Raw genomic sequence first — 18,835 nt, 5'->3', positions numbered from 1 at the left:
ATGTACAAGGTATCAAGTTGAAGTGACTCTCCTGTAAATATAATGAAGTACCCAAGAGTTAGCTTCTCATTTCTAGAATTTAGCCTTTCTATGGAAGGGACCCCTGGCAAATTCAATGAAAATAGAGTATCCACGTACTGATATAGTCTAGACCATTAGCTCTGTCCTAAAGCCTCTTTGCTGAAAGAGCCAACCAGTTTTTTGTTTGTTTGTTTAACGAGAACGGGGAGAAGTGGAGTTATTTGGAAGTTTATTCCAATCCCCTGAAGCGGTAAAGAAGAGGTTAAGAGGGACCTGGAGGATTTTTGAAGTCTTTGGTTTGGGATGTTCCATTTGTATAACGGTGCAGGGGAGACTCTGAGGACAAGGGACCCAAGACAAGTTCTCATTCGCTTAGATTTCTGCTCCTGAGTAGTTGAAATCTCACCTGAGGGCGCAATTGGGCACTCCGGGCATGTGGATGGAAATATTAACAAGCAGAACTTGTCTGAGCAGCGCCACTAAGGACATAGCAGGGATCTCGCGTCCCCTTTAAAGGTTCTCGAGCCGGGCTGGAGAGGGAGGAAACCCGGAGCGGCTGGGACTGAGGGAGAAACCCACAAGCTGCTGAGCCGAAAGGAGGCAGCGTGAGAGCAGAAACTTCAGACGCTGCAGCCCCGGGCGGAGCTCGGGCGAGCCTCGGCAGCATCCTCCTCTTTCTCCTCTTGCTTCTCTCCACTAACTCCCGGCCGCCCGGAGCTGCCTCTCCGAAGCTTCCAGGAGCACGGGGGTGAGAGCCGTCACCCGGGGAAGTTTGGGCTGTAGCTTGGTTTGGAGGTGCTTTCCGTGCGCCCCAGTGGAAGCAGGACCCAGGGCGATGCTGAGTGCTGCGCCGGGCTGGGGGCGCCCGGAAGGCGCGCTTACAGCCGCGGTCCTGTTGCGGTCCCCGGTGCTCTCTGCATCCCGCGAGTGATGGGAACAAGGGCCCGCCCAAGCAGCCGCTGTCGCCGTACCGCCCCTTCGCTCCCTCCTGGCGCACGGAGTCACCCAGGCGCACCCCGTGAACCTCGAGACTGTCCTCTCCAGCTGCCGCTGCTACCTTGACTGCAATCACCGCCAGAGGGGGTGGCCGGCTACGGACTGGCTCTCCAATAGACGGAGGAGCACTTTTTTGGGGGCCCCTCTTCTTCTGTGCTCACACCCCAAGTTTGCAATCGCCGCGTAGCGGCGCCCGGGCACACGCAGTGGAAGCGCACGCCGGGAGGCTCAGCAGGACTGTGGAGGCAGGAAACCGCACAACTGCTCCTCCGTTTCGGCTCTTTGTTGTTCGCCTTGGATGATCCTTGGAAGTGGCTGAGCCTCCTCGCAAACCGGAGGCCAGGGAAGACAAACCTTGGGATTTTTCTTTGCATAGGGCTCTGAGGGTTTGACAAGCCTCCGGAGAGGTCGAGGAGAAACTGCCCTGCAAACTCTTGGCGGATTGACTTACGTTGCTTATATTAAGCCTTTGTGTGTAGAGTGTATGGTGTGTGGCTTCCATAAATTTGGAGATCCCCGCTTCTGGTCCCTTCTCTTGGCATGAGACTGTATGCAGGACCCACCCGAGGACAATGATCGCGGAGCCTGCTCACTTTTACCTCTTTGGATTAATATGTCTCTGTTCAGGTAACCTGCACCCTTGATCTCCTTTACTTGATCGAACCCTGACCCCTGAACTGACTCTTGGCGACCTCTTCCTTCTAAGGCCAAAGGGGTCTCGACCCTTCCAGAACTTCTACGGGAAAAGGTTTCTAGTTTCCCATTTGAGGTTGTCCGTTTGGCCTTTCAACCCAAACTTCCCTGAAACCTCCCCAAATCTCTTGGTATACCCAGCCTTTCACCAAGTTCAGGGCACGCCCAGCTTACTCTAGGCAAACGCCTAGAGTAAGTGTCTAAGCACTTGGATGGGAGGAGGCTGCGAGTTGTCCCTAAGTTTTGGTCACCAGGATGAGGCCAGATGACTATCATCCATCTGAGGAGTCCTAAGGGGTGCTGGAGTGGAGGGGGGAGTTGTGTGTTGGGGGGTTGGGCCTGTGATCCCCACTCCCCAGGAATCTGGTCTTCCAATCCACTCCCCCTCTTCCGAGCTCAGGGGTTTGTTAGAAGTTGTTTTATGTAACCAAAGTCTGTAATTAGATTCGATTCTGAAGTAACTTGAGGAAATAACTCCTTCCCGTGGTAGGATCTAAACTAGCCACCGCCTGGCTGGGCTTAGGAAGGGAAACAAACGGGAAGTTGCCAGTGTCTGAAAGTTGCCTGGTAGTCTTTATTGGCGAGGCAGAAGAGGAGGTTGCCTCAGTATCTGTAGGCTGAACTAAAGAGTTCTGCAGCCCCATATGAAGTGCTGGAAAGAAACAGCTTAGGATACCTTCTGTCCAAAGAGCAAGCACTTTTTTCCTGCACGCCTTAAGACTCTTCAAGGATGGGAGACTGAACCATGAACTCAACTTCTGCTTCTTCCCTTTTGGCAAATTCTGGTTTCAATCATGGATCCAATTTCAGGCCTACTAACACACACTGAACCTTGGGGAATTATTATAGTCACATACTGAGTGAGCTTCAAGTTGCATCAGGGCCTAAATGTTAGAGTCACTTAATTTGCATAATTATGAAATAATTTTGAGGTTACTTTGAACACTTGTGGTCTCTATGGTGAGTCTTCATGTTCAGATCAAAGCTTTTATTGAAGCCAAGAGGCTACAAAAAGGGGGGGGGGGGGGGGGGGGGAGAAAAGAAAAATCCACAAGAACTAAATGATAGTAAATAAAGCCTAAAAAAATGTAAGCTCCTGAGAGAAGCTTCCTTGGCGGAGAGTTAAAAGGCACATTTGAACTAAGCTCAATAGGAAGCACACTAACTTGTTACTCATGTGAAGAAAACAGAAATTGGAATCTCAGCCTTGACTATCTCATCTGCGTCACAGTGGATGGATGAGAAGATTAAACCAACTCTTTGGGGGCCCTTCCCCCTCTCCCACTTCCAACTTCCCCTTTCGTGTGTGGCAGTCTTTCGTCCCAGTTTGCATATCTAGATGATTGAATAGTTCTCCCCTCCCCATTCTCAGCCATGGATGCAAATCAAAAGCATTAAGATCTGATCTATCTCTCTGTCGGTTTTTTTTTTTTCAATGTCTCCCCTTAGTTTAACTTACAGCCGCAGAGACCTTTGAGATTTTTCTGTTGATTCACCTTCTCTGTTAAAGTTTGTTCACGTGTGTAAAGGAAGGTGTCAATGTGATGAATGTCTGGAGGGGCAGATTACCGAAGATAGGGGGATTAATGGTCATTAGTCACTGTTGGAGCAGAGTTTGTGTATGTTGGGACATTTTATCATGGCTGTAGATTAAAGAGAGGGTCACGCTAATAGGGTATCCCTGAAAGCTGGTCCTGTCAGCCTTCAAATTCTGTCTTCACTTGGGAAATATGTGTGTGTGGGGGGGGTGGAGTCCTTGCTCATGTTTAATAATTTGAACAGTACTGAGATCCCAATTTGAATAGATGTGGGACATGATTGGAATCTTAGCGCCAGCATGATTTCTTGGCCTCATCTTCACTTGACGTCTGTGTGAGCCACTGAGTTTGTAGCCCTCAGGTTTCCCTCGAGTTGTAATGCTTGTCTGCTTTGCCAGAAGTTCCAGGCCAGAAGTGGCTTTCTAGCACTTTCTGCTCACTTACATTCTACCTGGAGCTTTTTATTCCTTGGATAATTTTCTCTTATGCTCCAAGTTCCTGGGAGACCAAACCATTGGACTCCTCATGTGATTTCATGACCCTGGTCTGCTGGAAAGCACCATGATTGACTTAAAAAAAAAAAAAGAAAAACTTAACGGAGTTAGGTAAGTAACTAGTAACTTGGATGTACCCAAGACACCTGGACAGGGAATGAATGAAGTTCTTGAAAGATTGTGTTTCATGTTTTGCCTCCAGCCTGAGATCACAGTCTAGCACTTGTTAATGGAGTGTATTTAAGAGAAATGTGGTGAGCTTAAATAAATCAAAGTGTACTGCGGGGCTAAGGCGCCTTCGACAAGATTTAACCTGTAAAAGCATCTATTGATTGTCAGTTCTTTTTTCTCTCCTTTTTGTTTTTAATGCTGGCTGCCAATTTAACAAAGTCTACAGTTATCTTCAAAGAGATCATAAACTCTGTTTTGGTGTGTTGATGGCATATTGAACATTAAGTATTAAGTCTGAGAGTGTTTGCTTTTAGAGCCTTAAAAAACTTAATGCTATAAAAATACTAATTCTTTGTAAAGCAAAGGTTTGGGCAGAACGTGGGTATTTTTTGGCAATTCATTTTAAAGGTGAATTTCCCTCTTCATTTGGTATACCTGGGTTCCTGCTTATGGATATGTACTTTTGGGGTGAGGTGAGGACTGTTAGGGGCTACCCGGGACAAAACTGAAGTCTCTCAGGAACTGAGACCTCATGTTCTGTCATAGACATCTTACTAAACCCCTGGCTCAAACTTACTTTCAAGTGAAGAAATGATTTGATTTCTGTCAGGCTTAGGGTGAGATCTGAGTTTCAGATGCAGTGTAAGTTCTCCAGGGCTTGCTTTTTCTTCTCTGGGGAGGTGTGCTTCTCTGCACAGCTTTCGATAAGTTCCACTGGTTTTTTGGGACAGTGTCTTGTCTCCCTCCCCCTCCCTTCTCTCATCTTCTCTCCCTGCTCCTCCTCACAGGCATTTTGATTATGTTAACCCATGTTGATTAGTTGTTAAGTTTCAAAAATATATCATTAGTGTGTGTGTGTGTGTGTGTGTGTGTGTGCGCGCGCGCGCGCGTGCACGCACAAGCACTTTGGTGCCACAGTGTGCCTATGGAAGTCAGAGGGCTACCTTATGGAGTTGGTGCCTACCTTCTACCCTTTTGATGCCTTGTCTCTTTTTTTCCTGTGTTGTGCACTGTGTACTAATTGGCTGCTTGCCTCTGGGGCAGCCTCCTGTCTCTGCCTCCCAGCTCACCACAGGAGTTCTAGGCTAACAGATGAACTAGCTAATCCAGGCTTTGTACGTGGTTCCTGGGGACCCTACTCATTGGCAGGCTTAGGTGTGTTATCTGCTGGGCTGGCTTGCTGACCCATTTTTATATCTTTTTAAAATATTTAAACATACAGTCTTGTTGGATTTGAGATATAAATACCTAAATTCTTCATGTCTTGAAAAATATTTCTGTCCCCCGATAATGGGTCCTTTAACACCTAAGATTTGTGGTTGAGCTGTTGAAAAAGAGAATGTTTACCTGAGGAGGTTTTTCTTGAGTTTTACTATGACAAATGAAATACTCTCATGTCAGAGTGGTATAAAACACTCTGTTTCAACTAAGAGTGACAATTGTTTACTTATTTTTTATAGTGAGCAGATTTTAGCTGTAACAATGTTTATAATGGAAAATAGCTGGATTCCAGGAATGTAATTGGAAGGAAATTTAGGAAAACATTATTTAGTGAAGGTCCTAAGTGTTCGAGCCTTCATCTGTTAACTTCTGCGTTCTTAAAAGATGCTTAGGCGAGATTTAAGTTAATTTTTAAATTTTACCTTTGCGTGTGTGTGTGTGTGGTAGATGCATGTACATGTGGGTGTTTCTGTCTCTGTGCGCACAGCGTCCAGCAGGGACAGCAAGTGTTCTGCTCATCACATTTAGCCTTATATTTTTGAGACAGGTTCTGTCATTGATCTTGGAGCAAGGCTGGTAGGCAGCACACCTCAGTGATCCCTGTCTATGCTGCCCTTAGCATTGGGGTTACAGGCTCTGCCTGACATTTTATGTGGGTGCTGGGAATTTGAATTTAGATTCAAATGCTTACACAGCAAGAGCATGCAGAATCATCTTTCTGACTCTTTATTTCTTTAGAAAAATGTCCAGCTGTTAATACAGAAATGTAAATTGCCCTGAAAACTCAATTTTTTCTCAAAGGTTGAAATTATAAGGAAATCAAGTTAGGCTTAAGGTAATCTATATAATATGTAAATTTGGGAATTAGAAAAAGTAAAGAGAATAGAAAATAGAAACATAAGCTTAGAGAATGTAGTAGAGGATGAGATTTGTAATTATAAGGTGTTTGTTTCTTTTATTTTCATGAGACAGGTTTCATTAAGTAGCCCTGGCTAGCTGGAACTCAGAGATCTGTCTGCCTCTGTCTCTTAAATGCTAGGATTAAGGCCTAGCCCTTAATCTAGTTAAAAATATATGGAGAAAGTTTGGGATGGGGATGTAGTTTAGTGGTAGGGTGTTTGTTTATCTTGTAAAAGGCCCTGTACTGTATAATAATTCTCTCTCTCTCTCTCTCTCTCTCTCTCTCTCTCTCTCTCTCTCTCTCTCTCTTACACACACACACACACACACACACACACACACGCACGGGGGTGAGGGGATTGTAGGCTGCCTGTAGAAGGTAGACTCCTTTCTAAGTAGATTCTGCCTTCTGTCCATGTTCCTTGACCACACACAGCAGGAGAAGCTAGCTAGGAAGACTGGGGATTCGTGAAAATCTGATACCATTGTCCGTGCTCTGTGTTTAGAAAGTCTGTGAAGAATTGGATTTCTTATATTTTATAAAAGTAAAATCAGTGGAAACCCATTCAAATCTTTAATGCAGTGCAAGGATTTCTTTCAGAGTGCGGTTCCCAGGACTTCAGCATATTGTCTGTGTTCTATGCAAAGGAGCATGAGCTAAAGAGCCATTGTATCATCACACCTTGTCCTCAGAGGAGGAAAGTGAAGGGGCGGCAGGGGATAATTAAAGAATGCGATCGAGTTCAAATTCCGGGGCAAGGAATGAAACTTTGTGATGGCTTCCATGAGTGCACGAATCTCCAACTACCACATAATAAACGATCATCACTATCTTATGCAACATTTATGAGCACCCTATGGCAAAGGTAGTGGTGCAGGTTAGATACTTATTTGACTTTATGATTGTGGAACATCACTGAGGAGTTGGGAAATGTGGGTGAAGCTGGCTTGTTTCAAACTCTTTATTAATGGATATTGTCCAAGTTGAAAAAGAGAATTGAAGGTAAAAAAAAAAATATGTCTCAATCACCTTTTACTTTACCCCATGGGAGGAGACTGTGGTTTGAACTCTTGAGAGTTTGAAAGGGAAACATTATGTTTCCTGTCGTTAAGAAAATGGTCTTTAAACCTTTAGATCACCCAGGAAGAAAGTCCACTCTTTACATCTAACCAGATTGCTCTCAGCTTTGATCCCATCTGGGCTGAAAGTAGGGGACTCAGTGTATGTCAAAACATGGCCTGCTGGAGGCACAAATGCATAGAGATCCCAAGTTGTGTTTGGGAAAATGAATGCTGTTCTCTTTCATGCACACTTCAGGAGAGATTTTTTTTTCCTTTCTGAATCTCAAGGAAAATAATTGGTACTTGTCAGGGAGGAGCCTGCAGAGAGACAATCATTTCCCCCCTGGTTGCTCTTCCCCTCTGGGTGAGCTATGGGCTGGCAGTCATTGAGCAGGAGATGAGCCTTCTGCTTGATTGCCATTCGCAGATGACTCTCTTCATGGTTACTGATCATGGGAGGGTTGAGCATTAATACCTGGTTGATCAGCTGGTTGGAAACTGCTTATGCATAGCCAATAAAGCTGCCATCCTGTGGAGATCAAAAGACCACCTCCTTTACAATGCTGGATTAAAATGGTTTCCTTTTCTCTACCTGCGCTTTCAGCCCTTTCGTTCAATCTTGCTGCTGACCAAGAGGAAGCAAAAAGATTATAGTGTACAGGGAGCTAGCTTTGATCTCCACCGCCCCCTCTCTCTTTCTCCCTCCTGATATTTCTAACACTGGATGGTGTCATGTTGCTACCTTTGTGGGAGAGCCACGCCTCATTACCCAGCATCCAAAATAGGCTTCTACAAATGCTCTTAGCTTCCTTTTCTTTGGCTTACAAACATCTTATGAAAGTGTCGTTCTACACTTAAAAAAGTGTCTTGAGCAGCACGACTGCATATTTCTGATTTCATTCGTGGAGAGAAGTCCCTCTGTGGCTACTGCTGGGCCTAGTATAGAGTTGGAAAAGAGCACCCACTGCCTGTGTTTCATTCATTCGTCTTCATGAGGGTCTATATATGGATGGCAAGTAGAAGGATATCCAATCATGTCTGACACCAGCTAGTCGATAGGTTTAATGCCTGTCCACTAGTTTGATACCTAAGTGAAGCTTTGAAAGCCCCACCAGTGGATGCAAACAGATGCCAACGGAGTGCTGTGGTTCCTGTTATGTGCTAAGTGATTGATTTACACGTGTCTTACAGGACGTTATCAGCTTTGATTCTGAATAAGGCAATGTATTTGAAGGATCTAATACAAACAAACAAACTCCAGAATATTTTAAAAGTACTCCTTGCAATCGCAATTCACTGTTACCTTTTTCAAAGATGCTTTTGGTTGTAGAAAGCGTCCAGTTGGAAATACATTTCTCTTCTCCAGCTGTAGAGGCCCAAAGAGCAGGGAACAGTTCTCCGTTGTGAGCTTTAGAAGGAACAGTCTCAGGACAGTCCCTTAAAATTACTTGGGAGGAGTTCTGTTTGCAGCTATAGGGCATTCAGTTTAGAAAAAGAAGAGATGTATTTTTACTTTATGTGGATGCGTGTGTGCTTCGTTGTGTTTACCATGTGCCTACAGCAGCCCTCAGAGGCCAGAGGAGAGCATCAGATGCCCTGGAATAGAGTTACAGGTAGTTGTGAGCTGCCTGATGTAAATTCCGGGAAGCCAATTCTGGTCCTTTGCAAGAGCAGGAAGTTCCCCTAACTGCTGAGCCAACCCTCCAGCCTCATGGGTCCACTTTCTCTTGCCACCTCCATACAGATTCTCCAATGGATGTGAAGAAAAATATTTGAGGAATAAGATTTTTAAGATGTACCTATTTAGTATGTTAGAAATCTTTTCTGGTGCTTGCCACCTCCTGATTTAATTGTAAATTTCCAGGACAACAGGATATTTTATGATATCATAAAATCATATTCTCAGATATCATAAAGAGTTCAGAGCTCACTGCGCAGGGATGTTAATAATGCACCATCATGGAAAAAACTTTAATCCACTTATCCTCATTTCTGGACTGCAGTGAATGGGGAATCAGAGGCCAGAGTTGAACTTCTGTCCAAGAATGTGATTCTGTGTCTGCTATGGTTAGCTTCAGTTTTCAATGTGACGCAGCTGGGGAAGGGAACCAGTGTTGAGGAATTGCCTCCATTGGCTGGCGGTGGGCATTTCCATGTAGCATTGTCATGATTATTCATGGATGTAGGAGAATGCAGGCCCCTGTGGGAGGTGCCATCCCTCGGCAAGTGGGCCTAGGCTGTAAGGGAAAGGTAGCTGAAACCAAGACTGGCAGCATTCTTTCCGTGCTGTTCTGCCATGGTTTCAGCTTCAGAACCTGCCTCCAAGTTCCTGCCTTGAGGGCTTGCCCTGCCTTCCCTTCAGTGATAGACTGCAAGCCTGAAAGCAAAACGAGCCTTTTCTTCCCCAATTTGTTTTTTTCAATGTGTGGTCACAGAAGCAAAAACAAAACAAACAAACAAAAAACAAAGGAAAAAAAAACCAAACTAGACCAATATATTGATGACCCTCCCAATATTGTATAGTTGCAGATAATGCTGATGAGATAGACTGAGTTTCATAATTCCTTCTCTTAACTTATGTAGCCTGTGTTCTGTTACACTTTTTCTTTAGTATATGAGTTTTTTAAATCATTTTTTCAAATTTAAAGTACTGATGAACTAAATTCTAACCTGTCTCAAGCAATGTGCCTGTCTCTTTCATATGAAAGTAAGCCTATGCTTTTAGTTCCATGTCTCTAAAGCTGCTGTTGGTGATGGCTTGCTTTAGAAGGTGGCCTTTATCATGCCCAGCCATCACTGAAATGTTGCTTGCTCGTATAACGGAATGAGTCCAAGCACATTTGTACATGTTAACTACATACCTCAGGGTAACTCTAAACTACTTCAGCTTCTTGGTTTGTGAAGTATTTCAGTCACCTCAGACCATTCAATTAGCAAGCTGTGTGTGTATAAAAGCGAACTTTGTCATACAGCCTGTGGGCAAGAAAACTGATCGGTCTCCCCTTCTCCTGTGAGGAGAAGCCCCAGTCCCCCAGCAAGCTTTTTTTTTTTTTTTTTTTTTTTTTTTTTTTTTTTTTTAAGATTTATTTATTTATCATGGATACAGTGTTTTGCTTACATATCTGCCGACAGGCCAGAAGAGGGCCCCAAATCTCATTACAAATGGTTGTGAGCCACCATATGGGTGCTGGGAAATGAACTCAGGACCTTTGGAAAAGCAGTCAGTGCTCTTAACCACTCAGCCATCTCTCCAGCACCCCCAGCAAGCTTTAACGAAGCTTGCTGCTACAGCTTTCCATAATGAATGACCTTATCCAGACCCACATTTCCTAAACCTAAGCAAATAGCAGGACAAGAACAGGGCAGCTAAGCCTCCATTTGGATAGCTCTGCCTATGTGAAACACACTTGTCCCTCTTTGAGGTCTTGGCTTTTCATCGGTGTGAATTCGGGTGGGAGGGAAGTGGCATAAGCATGCGTTTCCATTGGGTTTAGTGTGGCGAGCAAGGAAAGGAAATTAGTGAGTTGTTTGGTCTTTAACTGCTGGGAGATTATCACTCTTTAGAAGCACATAGTAAATAATGCTTTCACATGAGAGAAAACCAAGCATTATTAATTAAATGATTAATAAAATAATGAGTCAGTGCCTTATTTGCCCAGTTGTGTATACACTGAGTCCGAAGGACAAGGAGTCCATGACAATGTCGCTGATAAAAAATAGTAGTATTGATAAAATCAGAAGTTTATGGGGTGTCACTATCTTCCTGGCAAAGTGCTCACATGCCTTATCTTCCCACTTGAAGCAGCCCCATTCAGAAGGAATGTGTGCTGTTATCCCCATTCATCAATATGGAAACGAGGCTGAGAAAAGTTAAGCTCTTGATTATCATCAGGCAGTGAGCTGGAGTGAGGATTTGAAAGCAGCTTGCCTGGTGTCAGAAGTTTTGCTTCTCACAGTTAAGCGCTTCGGAATACATTTGCTATATTAAGATGCTTGGCTTGTCTTTCCCTGTGTGGTTTCTGTAGGGAACTGGGCTGTGATGCCAACTTGATTCAGCTCCTTGTTGGACATTAGATCTTTATGTTTGCAGTCCTCTTCTCTCTACTCCTGTCGAATGATAGCTTGCAGAGAGGAAATCACCCTGGTATTACCTTACAAACATGGCAGGACTGTGTAAAATTCAGTCCTGTCCAGTTTGGGAAATAAAGTTGAGCTAGTAAGACCCAAGCAAGTTTTATGATAGTTCAATAGGCGAATTCGATTCAGCCACACGGAGATTAAACTTTTCTGAGAAAATGATCATTGGAGTTGAGTTGTTTTGAATTTGGAAATAAATGCTTTTGGTGATAAGATGTTATGGGTGACCTCGTTGGAGGCTTTGTGTTAGAATTATTGTTTCTTTAAGGTCTATTTTTCTCCAGTGACAGGGTTCATAGCAAACAAAAAAATAGCTAGCAAAAAAATAAATAGTATCACTAGGTGGTGGTGGTACATGCCTTTAATTCCAGCACATGGGAGACAGAGGCAAGCAGATCTCTGTGAGTTTGAGGCCAGCCTGATCTGCAAGAGCTAGTTCTAGGCCAGGCCCCAAAGCTAAAGCTACAGAGAAACATTGCCTCAAAAAACCAAAAACCAAAGAACCACCCCCAACAAAACAAAACAAAACAAAACCCCAAAACTAAAAAAAAAACTATGGTCATGAGTGAGTCTGCAGCATAAATTGCACACTGTCAGACGTGGACAGTGTGCTTCAGAAACCTTACTCTTTTTTTAAAGGTTATTTTAGATACATCTTTTGATGATGACTTTCTCAGGTCCCATATTATTTTCAGTGGTATAGATGGGATCAAGTATTTATATTTCTCTCTTTCTTGAGTTGACTTATACAAGGCTTAAAGGTCGACTGAGCATTCTTCCAGTTTCTTTTCCAATGCCACGAGGAAAAAGAGCCGTAGCATGTCTGAGGCCCTCTTTTTAAAGAGATCTGGATTCTTATCCTAAATGTTTCCTTTTTAAGTTAGCATTTGTAAATATTAATTTTTACTTATTCGTGTATGTATGTGTGTGAGCAAATGTATACCAACGAGGGAGTGGAGAGGTCAGAGTACAGCTTATGTGAGTCTATTTTCTCCATCCACTGCATGTGTGCGGGGATGACACTCAGGTTATCATTCTTGGGGCCACGTACCCCTCCTTGCTGAGCAGTCTCACTTGTTCCTGAGAAAGGTTTTCATCCGGTCTTAAAATAAATCTCCTAATAAATGTGTTTGCATATATTCATTGTTTGTGATGTGCCGTTCTTTAATGCTACTTGATTATTATATTATTTAGTGTTTATTTTTAAATGTGTGTGTGTGGTGTGTGTGTGTGTGTGTGTGTGTGTGTGTGTGTGTGTGTGTGTTTATAGGTGCATGTGAAGTCAGAACAAAACATTAGATCTCCTGGAACTACTATGTAAGTCCTGGGAAATGAACCAAGTTCCTCTGTAAGAGCAGCAAATGCTCACAAACCACTGAACTATCTCTTCAGCCCTTTACTTGTTTACTAGTAATGGAGTTTAATAACACTGTTTCATCAAGCTGAGCTATTATTCGTCTATTAAAATTAATTATTGCTATCATTGTGTGTGAGGGGGTTGGTGGACATGCCATGGTGTTTGTGTGGAGGTCGGAGGATTTTTTTAGAGCTTGCACTGGGACTCCCACTTGGGTCATTGGGTCTACATATCAAGGGCTTTATCTACTGATCCATCTGGCAGCCCAGCTACTGATTTCAATGTGTTTTGCAGGGATCTTCCTAAAGATAGCTTGAGGATTCTTAATCCTCATCAATTGAAGAATCCATTCTCTCTTTTTTCTTTAACTTAAAATGTAGAAAACATGTAGCTTTTATTTTTCCTGGATCTTTCATTTTAGCCCAGAGTTCTTACATCATGTAGATTCTAATCTTTATTTTGTTCTTGACCCAGAGATTTAAGATAATTTAAGAAACTAGGTACTTGTTTCCTCAAGATCGTTTCCTACTGAGCCATTTAGTCTAAAATCACAGTTCATGGAAAAATAAAGGTAAGGAACACAGAACTTGTGAGATTGTATTTTCTGTCTGATGGTTGTTTTCAATGACTGAAAACTGAAATGTCACTCAGGGCCTGTTTATGAAAGAAAATGCTGAAATCAGGTCTGGGGCTCAGTTATCTGGAGCTTGCTATGGAGAGCTAGGACATGCATGAACATAAACTTAAAATGGTTTTCAGAGAAGTCGTAAACTCTTTTAGTAAGTTCTCCCAAGTGGTAAGTGGTATATTAGTGACTAAATTCAAAATGAAGTAACAACAGTGCAAGTCCTCAGGACAAGAATGTTGCACTGGTCACTGCTGTTATGGGAACAGTGCTGCATGGTCACTTCCACGTAGGACTGACCTAGCTCCTGATGCATGCTCCTACCTTGTATGACTCTGCTGAGGTTTCCTTTCCTGTCTTGGCTTTCTTCATTGTGTTCTAACTAGTTAACTGGTTACATTAATGGCTTATTTATTTAACCTAAAGCTTCTGCCTTGATTGGGCTCTGTTTACACTTCACAAATTGTATTTGTTGAGTGAGGCAAAGTAATCATCAGTTTTACTGTTTGTGTTTATTCTTTTGTCTTAAAGCAAATAAACAAAGACCTCAAAAGCCCCAGTGCCCCGTAAACCAGGAGCCCCTGTTGAATATAACAAATAACTATAGTCTTGAATAAGACAAGATGTGATCAACACAGTTCTGAAGGTTGACTGATTTCTTCGAAGAGATGCATCACCGTGTTGCACTGAATTACAAGCTAAGAAAACACCTTCAGGAAATAGAAGAAAGAAAAATAGGGAGAAGTGAGGCTATAGCAAAATGGCAAAAAGCCGTGTGTGTCTTTGTGCAAGAATTTATTGCCAGATCCTATGCTAGATCTTGGTTCCTGTCCTTTCATTATTTGTTTACAGATCATTAGCTGGTTGACAGAAATATTATCATGAGGGAAGCTTAATCGAAGAGTCAGTAATCAGTTCCAATCGAATATTAACCAGACATGAAAATGAAGCAAGCCTGGTCTAACTTGTCAGGGCAAGCATACTTTAATTTGTGAAGTATTGATTTATGCATGGTTTTGAAGACTATATCTAACATTTCTGTGAGGAATCTTGTGCATAATTCATAACTGTTTCTCAAATAACACTTGGAGGATTTCGTTAAGCACCATGGCTGCTGTAATTTGGTCAGGTGGCCACAAAGCTACATATATGAGGAAACTTTCATTAACTGTTCCCCTGACTCTCCCGACAATACCTTGCTTATTTCTTGGTAGATGTAAGTAAATTCTTTCTACATGGAGAATTTTTTTATTTTAATTTCATTTTGTTTTGCTGCCAAGTGCATGGGATTGCTTTTTGTGTCTGAGCAGCTCATCGTGGGGGAATAATATGGCAGGGTCCCATCGGGGATCATTAGGGGCATTACTCATGGAAGACATCTATCAGGGCCGCCCTCCTCATGCTCAATTCGAGAGCTGCAGCTCAGAAATAATATGAGAGGCTCACAGGCATGAGGCAGGGAATCACTTCTGAGTGGGAGAAGGTCAAGGCATGGGCAGGGAAGAGGTCAGAAGCAGTAATGTGCCCCGAGCAAGAAGAGCAGATGCATTTGAGGCTGGAAGCCATCCCTAGAATTTCATTGTCCACAGGAGGCATGTTTAAAGATGAGCATTAGCCGATACTTTGACAAAATAGCCTGCCAAGAATAACGGACTCTTCATCCCATGAAAGAGTGCCTGTGATTTCCACGATTCTTTCGAGATTATTTCTATAGTTGAATTGTCTCTGTCTTCTTGATCTTTATCAGCTCTGGGACCAGAAGTCTGTTTCTTCTGCTTCCTTCTATATAAACGCTTCTTTCTATTTGTAGATTATTTTAATGAGAAAATACCTGTTTTATTGCTTATTATTAATTATTGATTAGCATATATGGCAGAGCTGCTTCGTTAGGGAAACAACCTGGATCTCATGAATATTCCTCTCACCATCTTGGTTTTCCTGAATTCTCTCTTCTCTATCTGGGGGTGCTCTGCCTAGACCCTACTGTGTGGGTTCCTTCTCGTCAGCTTTCCAGCACAGTTCCTGTAAACAGTGTATTTAGCCTATGGGTCTATGCAATGGTGCTTTGGAGGACTGAAGCTACCTGGTCCACATACTGAGTATGGAGTTGATGGGTTTGTTTTTCTAGCATCCTGTACAAAACTCATCTTGCCTGCCTATGTACATCATGACTTCAGCGCCATATGGTTTCAGATCTCCTATCAGACTCAGAGGGTCTATGATTAATTCATCAGTTATAACCAATGCATGGACCTGTTTGTAAGTTATGAAGTGGTGAAGTGAACAAAACTGCCTTATAAGTTTCCTTTGCTTTGTTGGGAGGAACAGAAGCGATCAATATTTATTTATTTAATTACCCGTTTATATATTTATCTGAGTCAGGATCTCAGTCGTGGCCTGTCCTGTGTTTGCTATGTATATCAGGTTGACCTGAAACTCTGAGAGATCTTTTTGCCTCTGCTTGCCAGGTATTGTGATTAAAGACATGTGCCACCACACCCACCGCCCTCGTTTTTGAGGAAAAAAAAAATACTTTTAGAAATAAGAAAGCGATCAATTGAAAGGAAAGGCCAGAATGATTGAATATAATGAACTCGTTAAATGAATGCTTGAACAGTCTTAAAAACAAGCAAGTTGGCCTTAGAACAGCTTTGGGGTAGAAATGCATCAAATGGGAAGTAATAAATAATAAGGGCATTTAGTAAGGCATTGGGTCTTACGAAAGGGATTGATGGGACTTTGGATGTCTTTGCTAGATTGGAGTTTCTGGCTTTTTGCTTGATATCTTCTATGGCCTTACTGTGATGTAATGAGAAGAAACACTGCTTTGACTGGGCCTAGGTTATTATTGCGCTTTCCTGGCCACCCAAAGGTTTTTCCCCATGCCGTGGGGAAGTAGTTCCTCATATATATAATGCAAGCATTCACTAGTTTAGGTTGCTTCCAGAGGTAGGTTTGGTAGTTTTTACCCCAAAGGCAACGGACCCAAAAAGCTAACTTATCTTTTGCTGGGTGTTTTCTTGGTGTGATTTTGCTGTATGGCTCAGTGATTATGAAAGTGCGAGCTTTAATGGTACAATCTACTGAATAGTCAGTCGGCTTTACCACGCTACTATTTCCTTATTAGTAGGATGGAGGTAAGTAGACAGCTACTTGATAAGAATCCTGTGTGAATGAAATACATTAGCATATGTAAAGTGATTAGAATTGGATTGACTCCTTTGAGTGTGTAGTTAAGTGTGAAATGTTGGAGTTTCATCACTAGTTTACCTATTGAGAGTCTTTGCCAAATCTTTTGAAAGATACTCCTCCTTGCTGTTTACCGGTAAGGACACTTTGGACCACATCCAGCCTTAAAAACAGCTCTTAGGTAATATCCTCATGGTCAGCCCCCTAGAGGCTGAAGACAACAAACAAGCCCAGTGGGAAAAGTGTGAGCATCTTTAAGAGAAAATTCCAGGTTCTTCCAGGTTTATTTGACAGGTCAGAGACAGATGGATTCCTGGGCACACTGCCATGCCAACGTGATAGCCATTTCTACACAAATAAAGAAAATATAATATTGTTTATACTGAGTATGAAAATACCAGCAATTAAGACTGTATCAAGTTTCCTTTCTACCCCACCTCCAATTTAAAAAAAAATGTTAATGCTTCTAAGAGGATTAAGAGATTTGCAATTTACTGTGAATTATTTTAATCAGATTAAGTATCCTCATTTGGAGCTCAGCGTGTGTGTGTGTGTGTGTGTGTGTGTGTGTGTGAGTGAATGCGCGCGCGCGTGCGCGCTGGGAATGGAGGCCTTCCTTTCTACAGAAAGAGTTGTGCCCTAAAGAGAAATGAAGCTTTTTTGGATCCTGGGGTTATATGGGGGACTAGCCCTGGAAAGAGAAGGTCCATAGGAGGTAGACTAGGGTACTGGCAGTAGTATCGACAATGTTCTGTCGACATAGGAAACTATATCTAGCTCTCCCTCTTTACGACCTAGCCACTGCCTTCAGAATCCATAGGTAAATTAGTGGTATTGGAAATGTGATTCAAGAACATGATGTTTAAACGAGCCCTTGGCACAGATTGAGAAATCCAGTGTTGATGATAGATTAATAGGGTGACTCATTAGTTTGCTAAGTCATTGTCCCCTTTTGTGTCTGGCTGGCTGTAGTGTTGGCCTTATCATTAACAAGCTGTGTGAACTTGATGGTATGACTTAACTTTCCTAGACCTTGTTTCCTTATCTCTCAGGTGGGAGAAGATAAATAGAAAAAGGCGTATAAAGTGTTTCCCCATTAAAAACCATTCAGCGGTTAGTCACAGTTTCTGTTCAAAAGTAGATATAGGACTGATTTCCTGGAGTCCTAAAGTGAGGTACTGAAGCCTAATAAAGGACAATTTGTTTTGTTTTAATAAGATATCATTATTTTATGTGCTTATTAATGAGAGCAGTTGTAAATTAAACTACTGACTGACTATACTATTCAAAGAAGGCATAGTGTCCATTCAAAAAAGAGAGCAAATGGATGTTTTTGTTTATTTGTTTAATGGTGTTGCATCTCCAACATCCTAAATCATCCTAAATCATACTACACCTGAGTTATAGTGCAGCTCACACTGTGTACAAAATTTCTCTGCAATATGCATATGTATATAATATGCATATATATACATATACACATATATATGTATATATATATAATAGTTCTTATTTCATTTTATCCCTTTGTGTGAATGTGTTTTCCAGGAAAGCAGCAGGATATTAAAGCAGTTTTACTTGCATGGTCTTTAAGTAATATCTGGTAACAGTCACCCGAGGTGAAATTGCAGAAGGGAAAGAAAATTACAGATTTTGATTTCATGACCAAGCTAGCATCCTGTTCTATAGTGCTGTTACTAATCTGTTTGGGATGCATGAACCTATGTGTTGTCTGTTTTGTCTCAGGTCAGTGCTTCCCCTAAGCCTATCTCATGGGTTTTCTAGGGGCATTCCTGGTTACTCAGTGAAGGAAGCTTTCTCTGCCTTCCTGGATCCCAGACCCTCCTAGTGACAACAGATCTCTCCAAACTGATGCTTTCCATGTTCCTAAGTAAAAATTGCATCTAACAGAAAAACAAGGCAGAGCTGAAGAGATGGTTTAGTGGTTAACAGCACTGACTGCTCTTCCAGAGGACTTGGGTTTAATTCCTGGCACCCACATGGCAACTCACAACTGTCTGTAATGCAAGTTCTAGAGGATCTGACACCCTCACACAGACATTCTTGCAGGCAAAACAACAAAACACAGAAGAAAATATAAAAAGTAAATCGTTTAAAAAGATAGAAAACAATGCATTTTCCATTACTCCCAAATCAAATATTGTAAGCCTATATTTAACAATAATCTAACAATCCTTCATGGTAACATGCTTAGCATAAATTCAATAGGAAAAATGAACTCAACGCACAGTGTTTGGGTTTGTGTGAATGTTAATGAGATACATTTAAATATTTTATAGTTTCTTTTTGGGATCTACAGTGTTAAGTCCAGTTGAAGCCACAGAAACATCTAGAGAATTTGAGCATTTCCAAGTTACTTTTAAAATTAATTAAAATGTTTGTTTGGTAGTTTACTAAATCTGACCTATAT

The 18,835-nt window shown here is 42.2% G+C and overlaps 1 protein-coding gene across 8 annotated transcripts in view; it reads left to right on the top strand.

Annotated features, from left to right (window-relative positions):
• Positions 1-616: 616 nt before the first annotated feature.
• Robo1 (roundabout guidance receptor 1) overlaps positions 617-18,835 on the top strand; it is a 374,498-nt gene continuing 356,279 nt past the window's right edge. For all 8 annotated transcript variants that reach the window (XM_038345986.1, XM_038345985.1, XM_038345990.1 and 5 more), the window contains exon 1: positions 617-1,644. In XM_038345986.1, coding sequence (XP_038201914.1) covers positions 1,590-1,644 — 55 coding nt within the window. In that variant the 5' untranslated portion in view covers positions 617-1,589. The remainder of the gene's footprint in view (positions 1,645-18,835) is intronic.

This window comes from Arvicola amphibius, chromosome 10 (assembly GCF_903992535.2).
Source record: "Arvicola amphibius chromosome 10, mArvAmp1.2, whole genome shotgun sequence".
Lineage (NCBI taxonomy): Eukaryota > Metazoa > Chordata > Mammalia > Rodentia > Cricetidae > Arvicola > Arvicola amphibius.
This window is presented reverse-complemented; position numbering and strand designations above follow the sequence as displayed.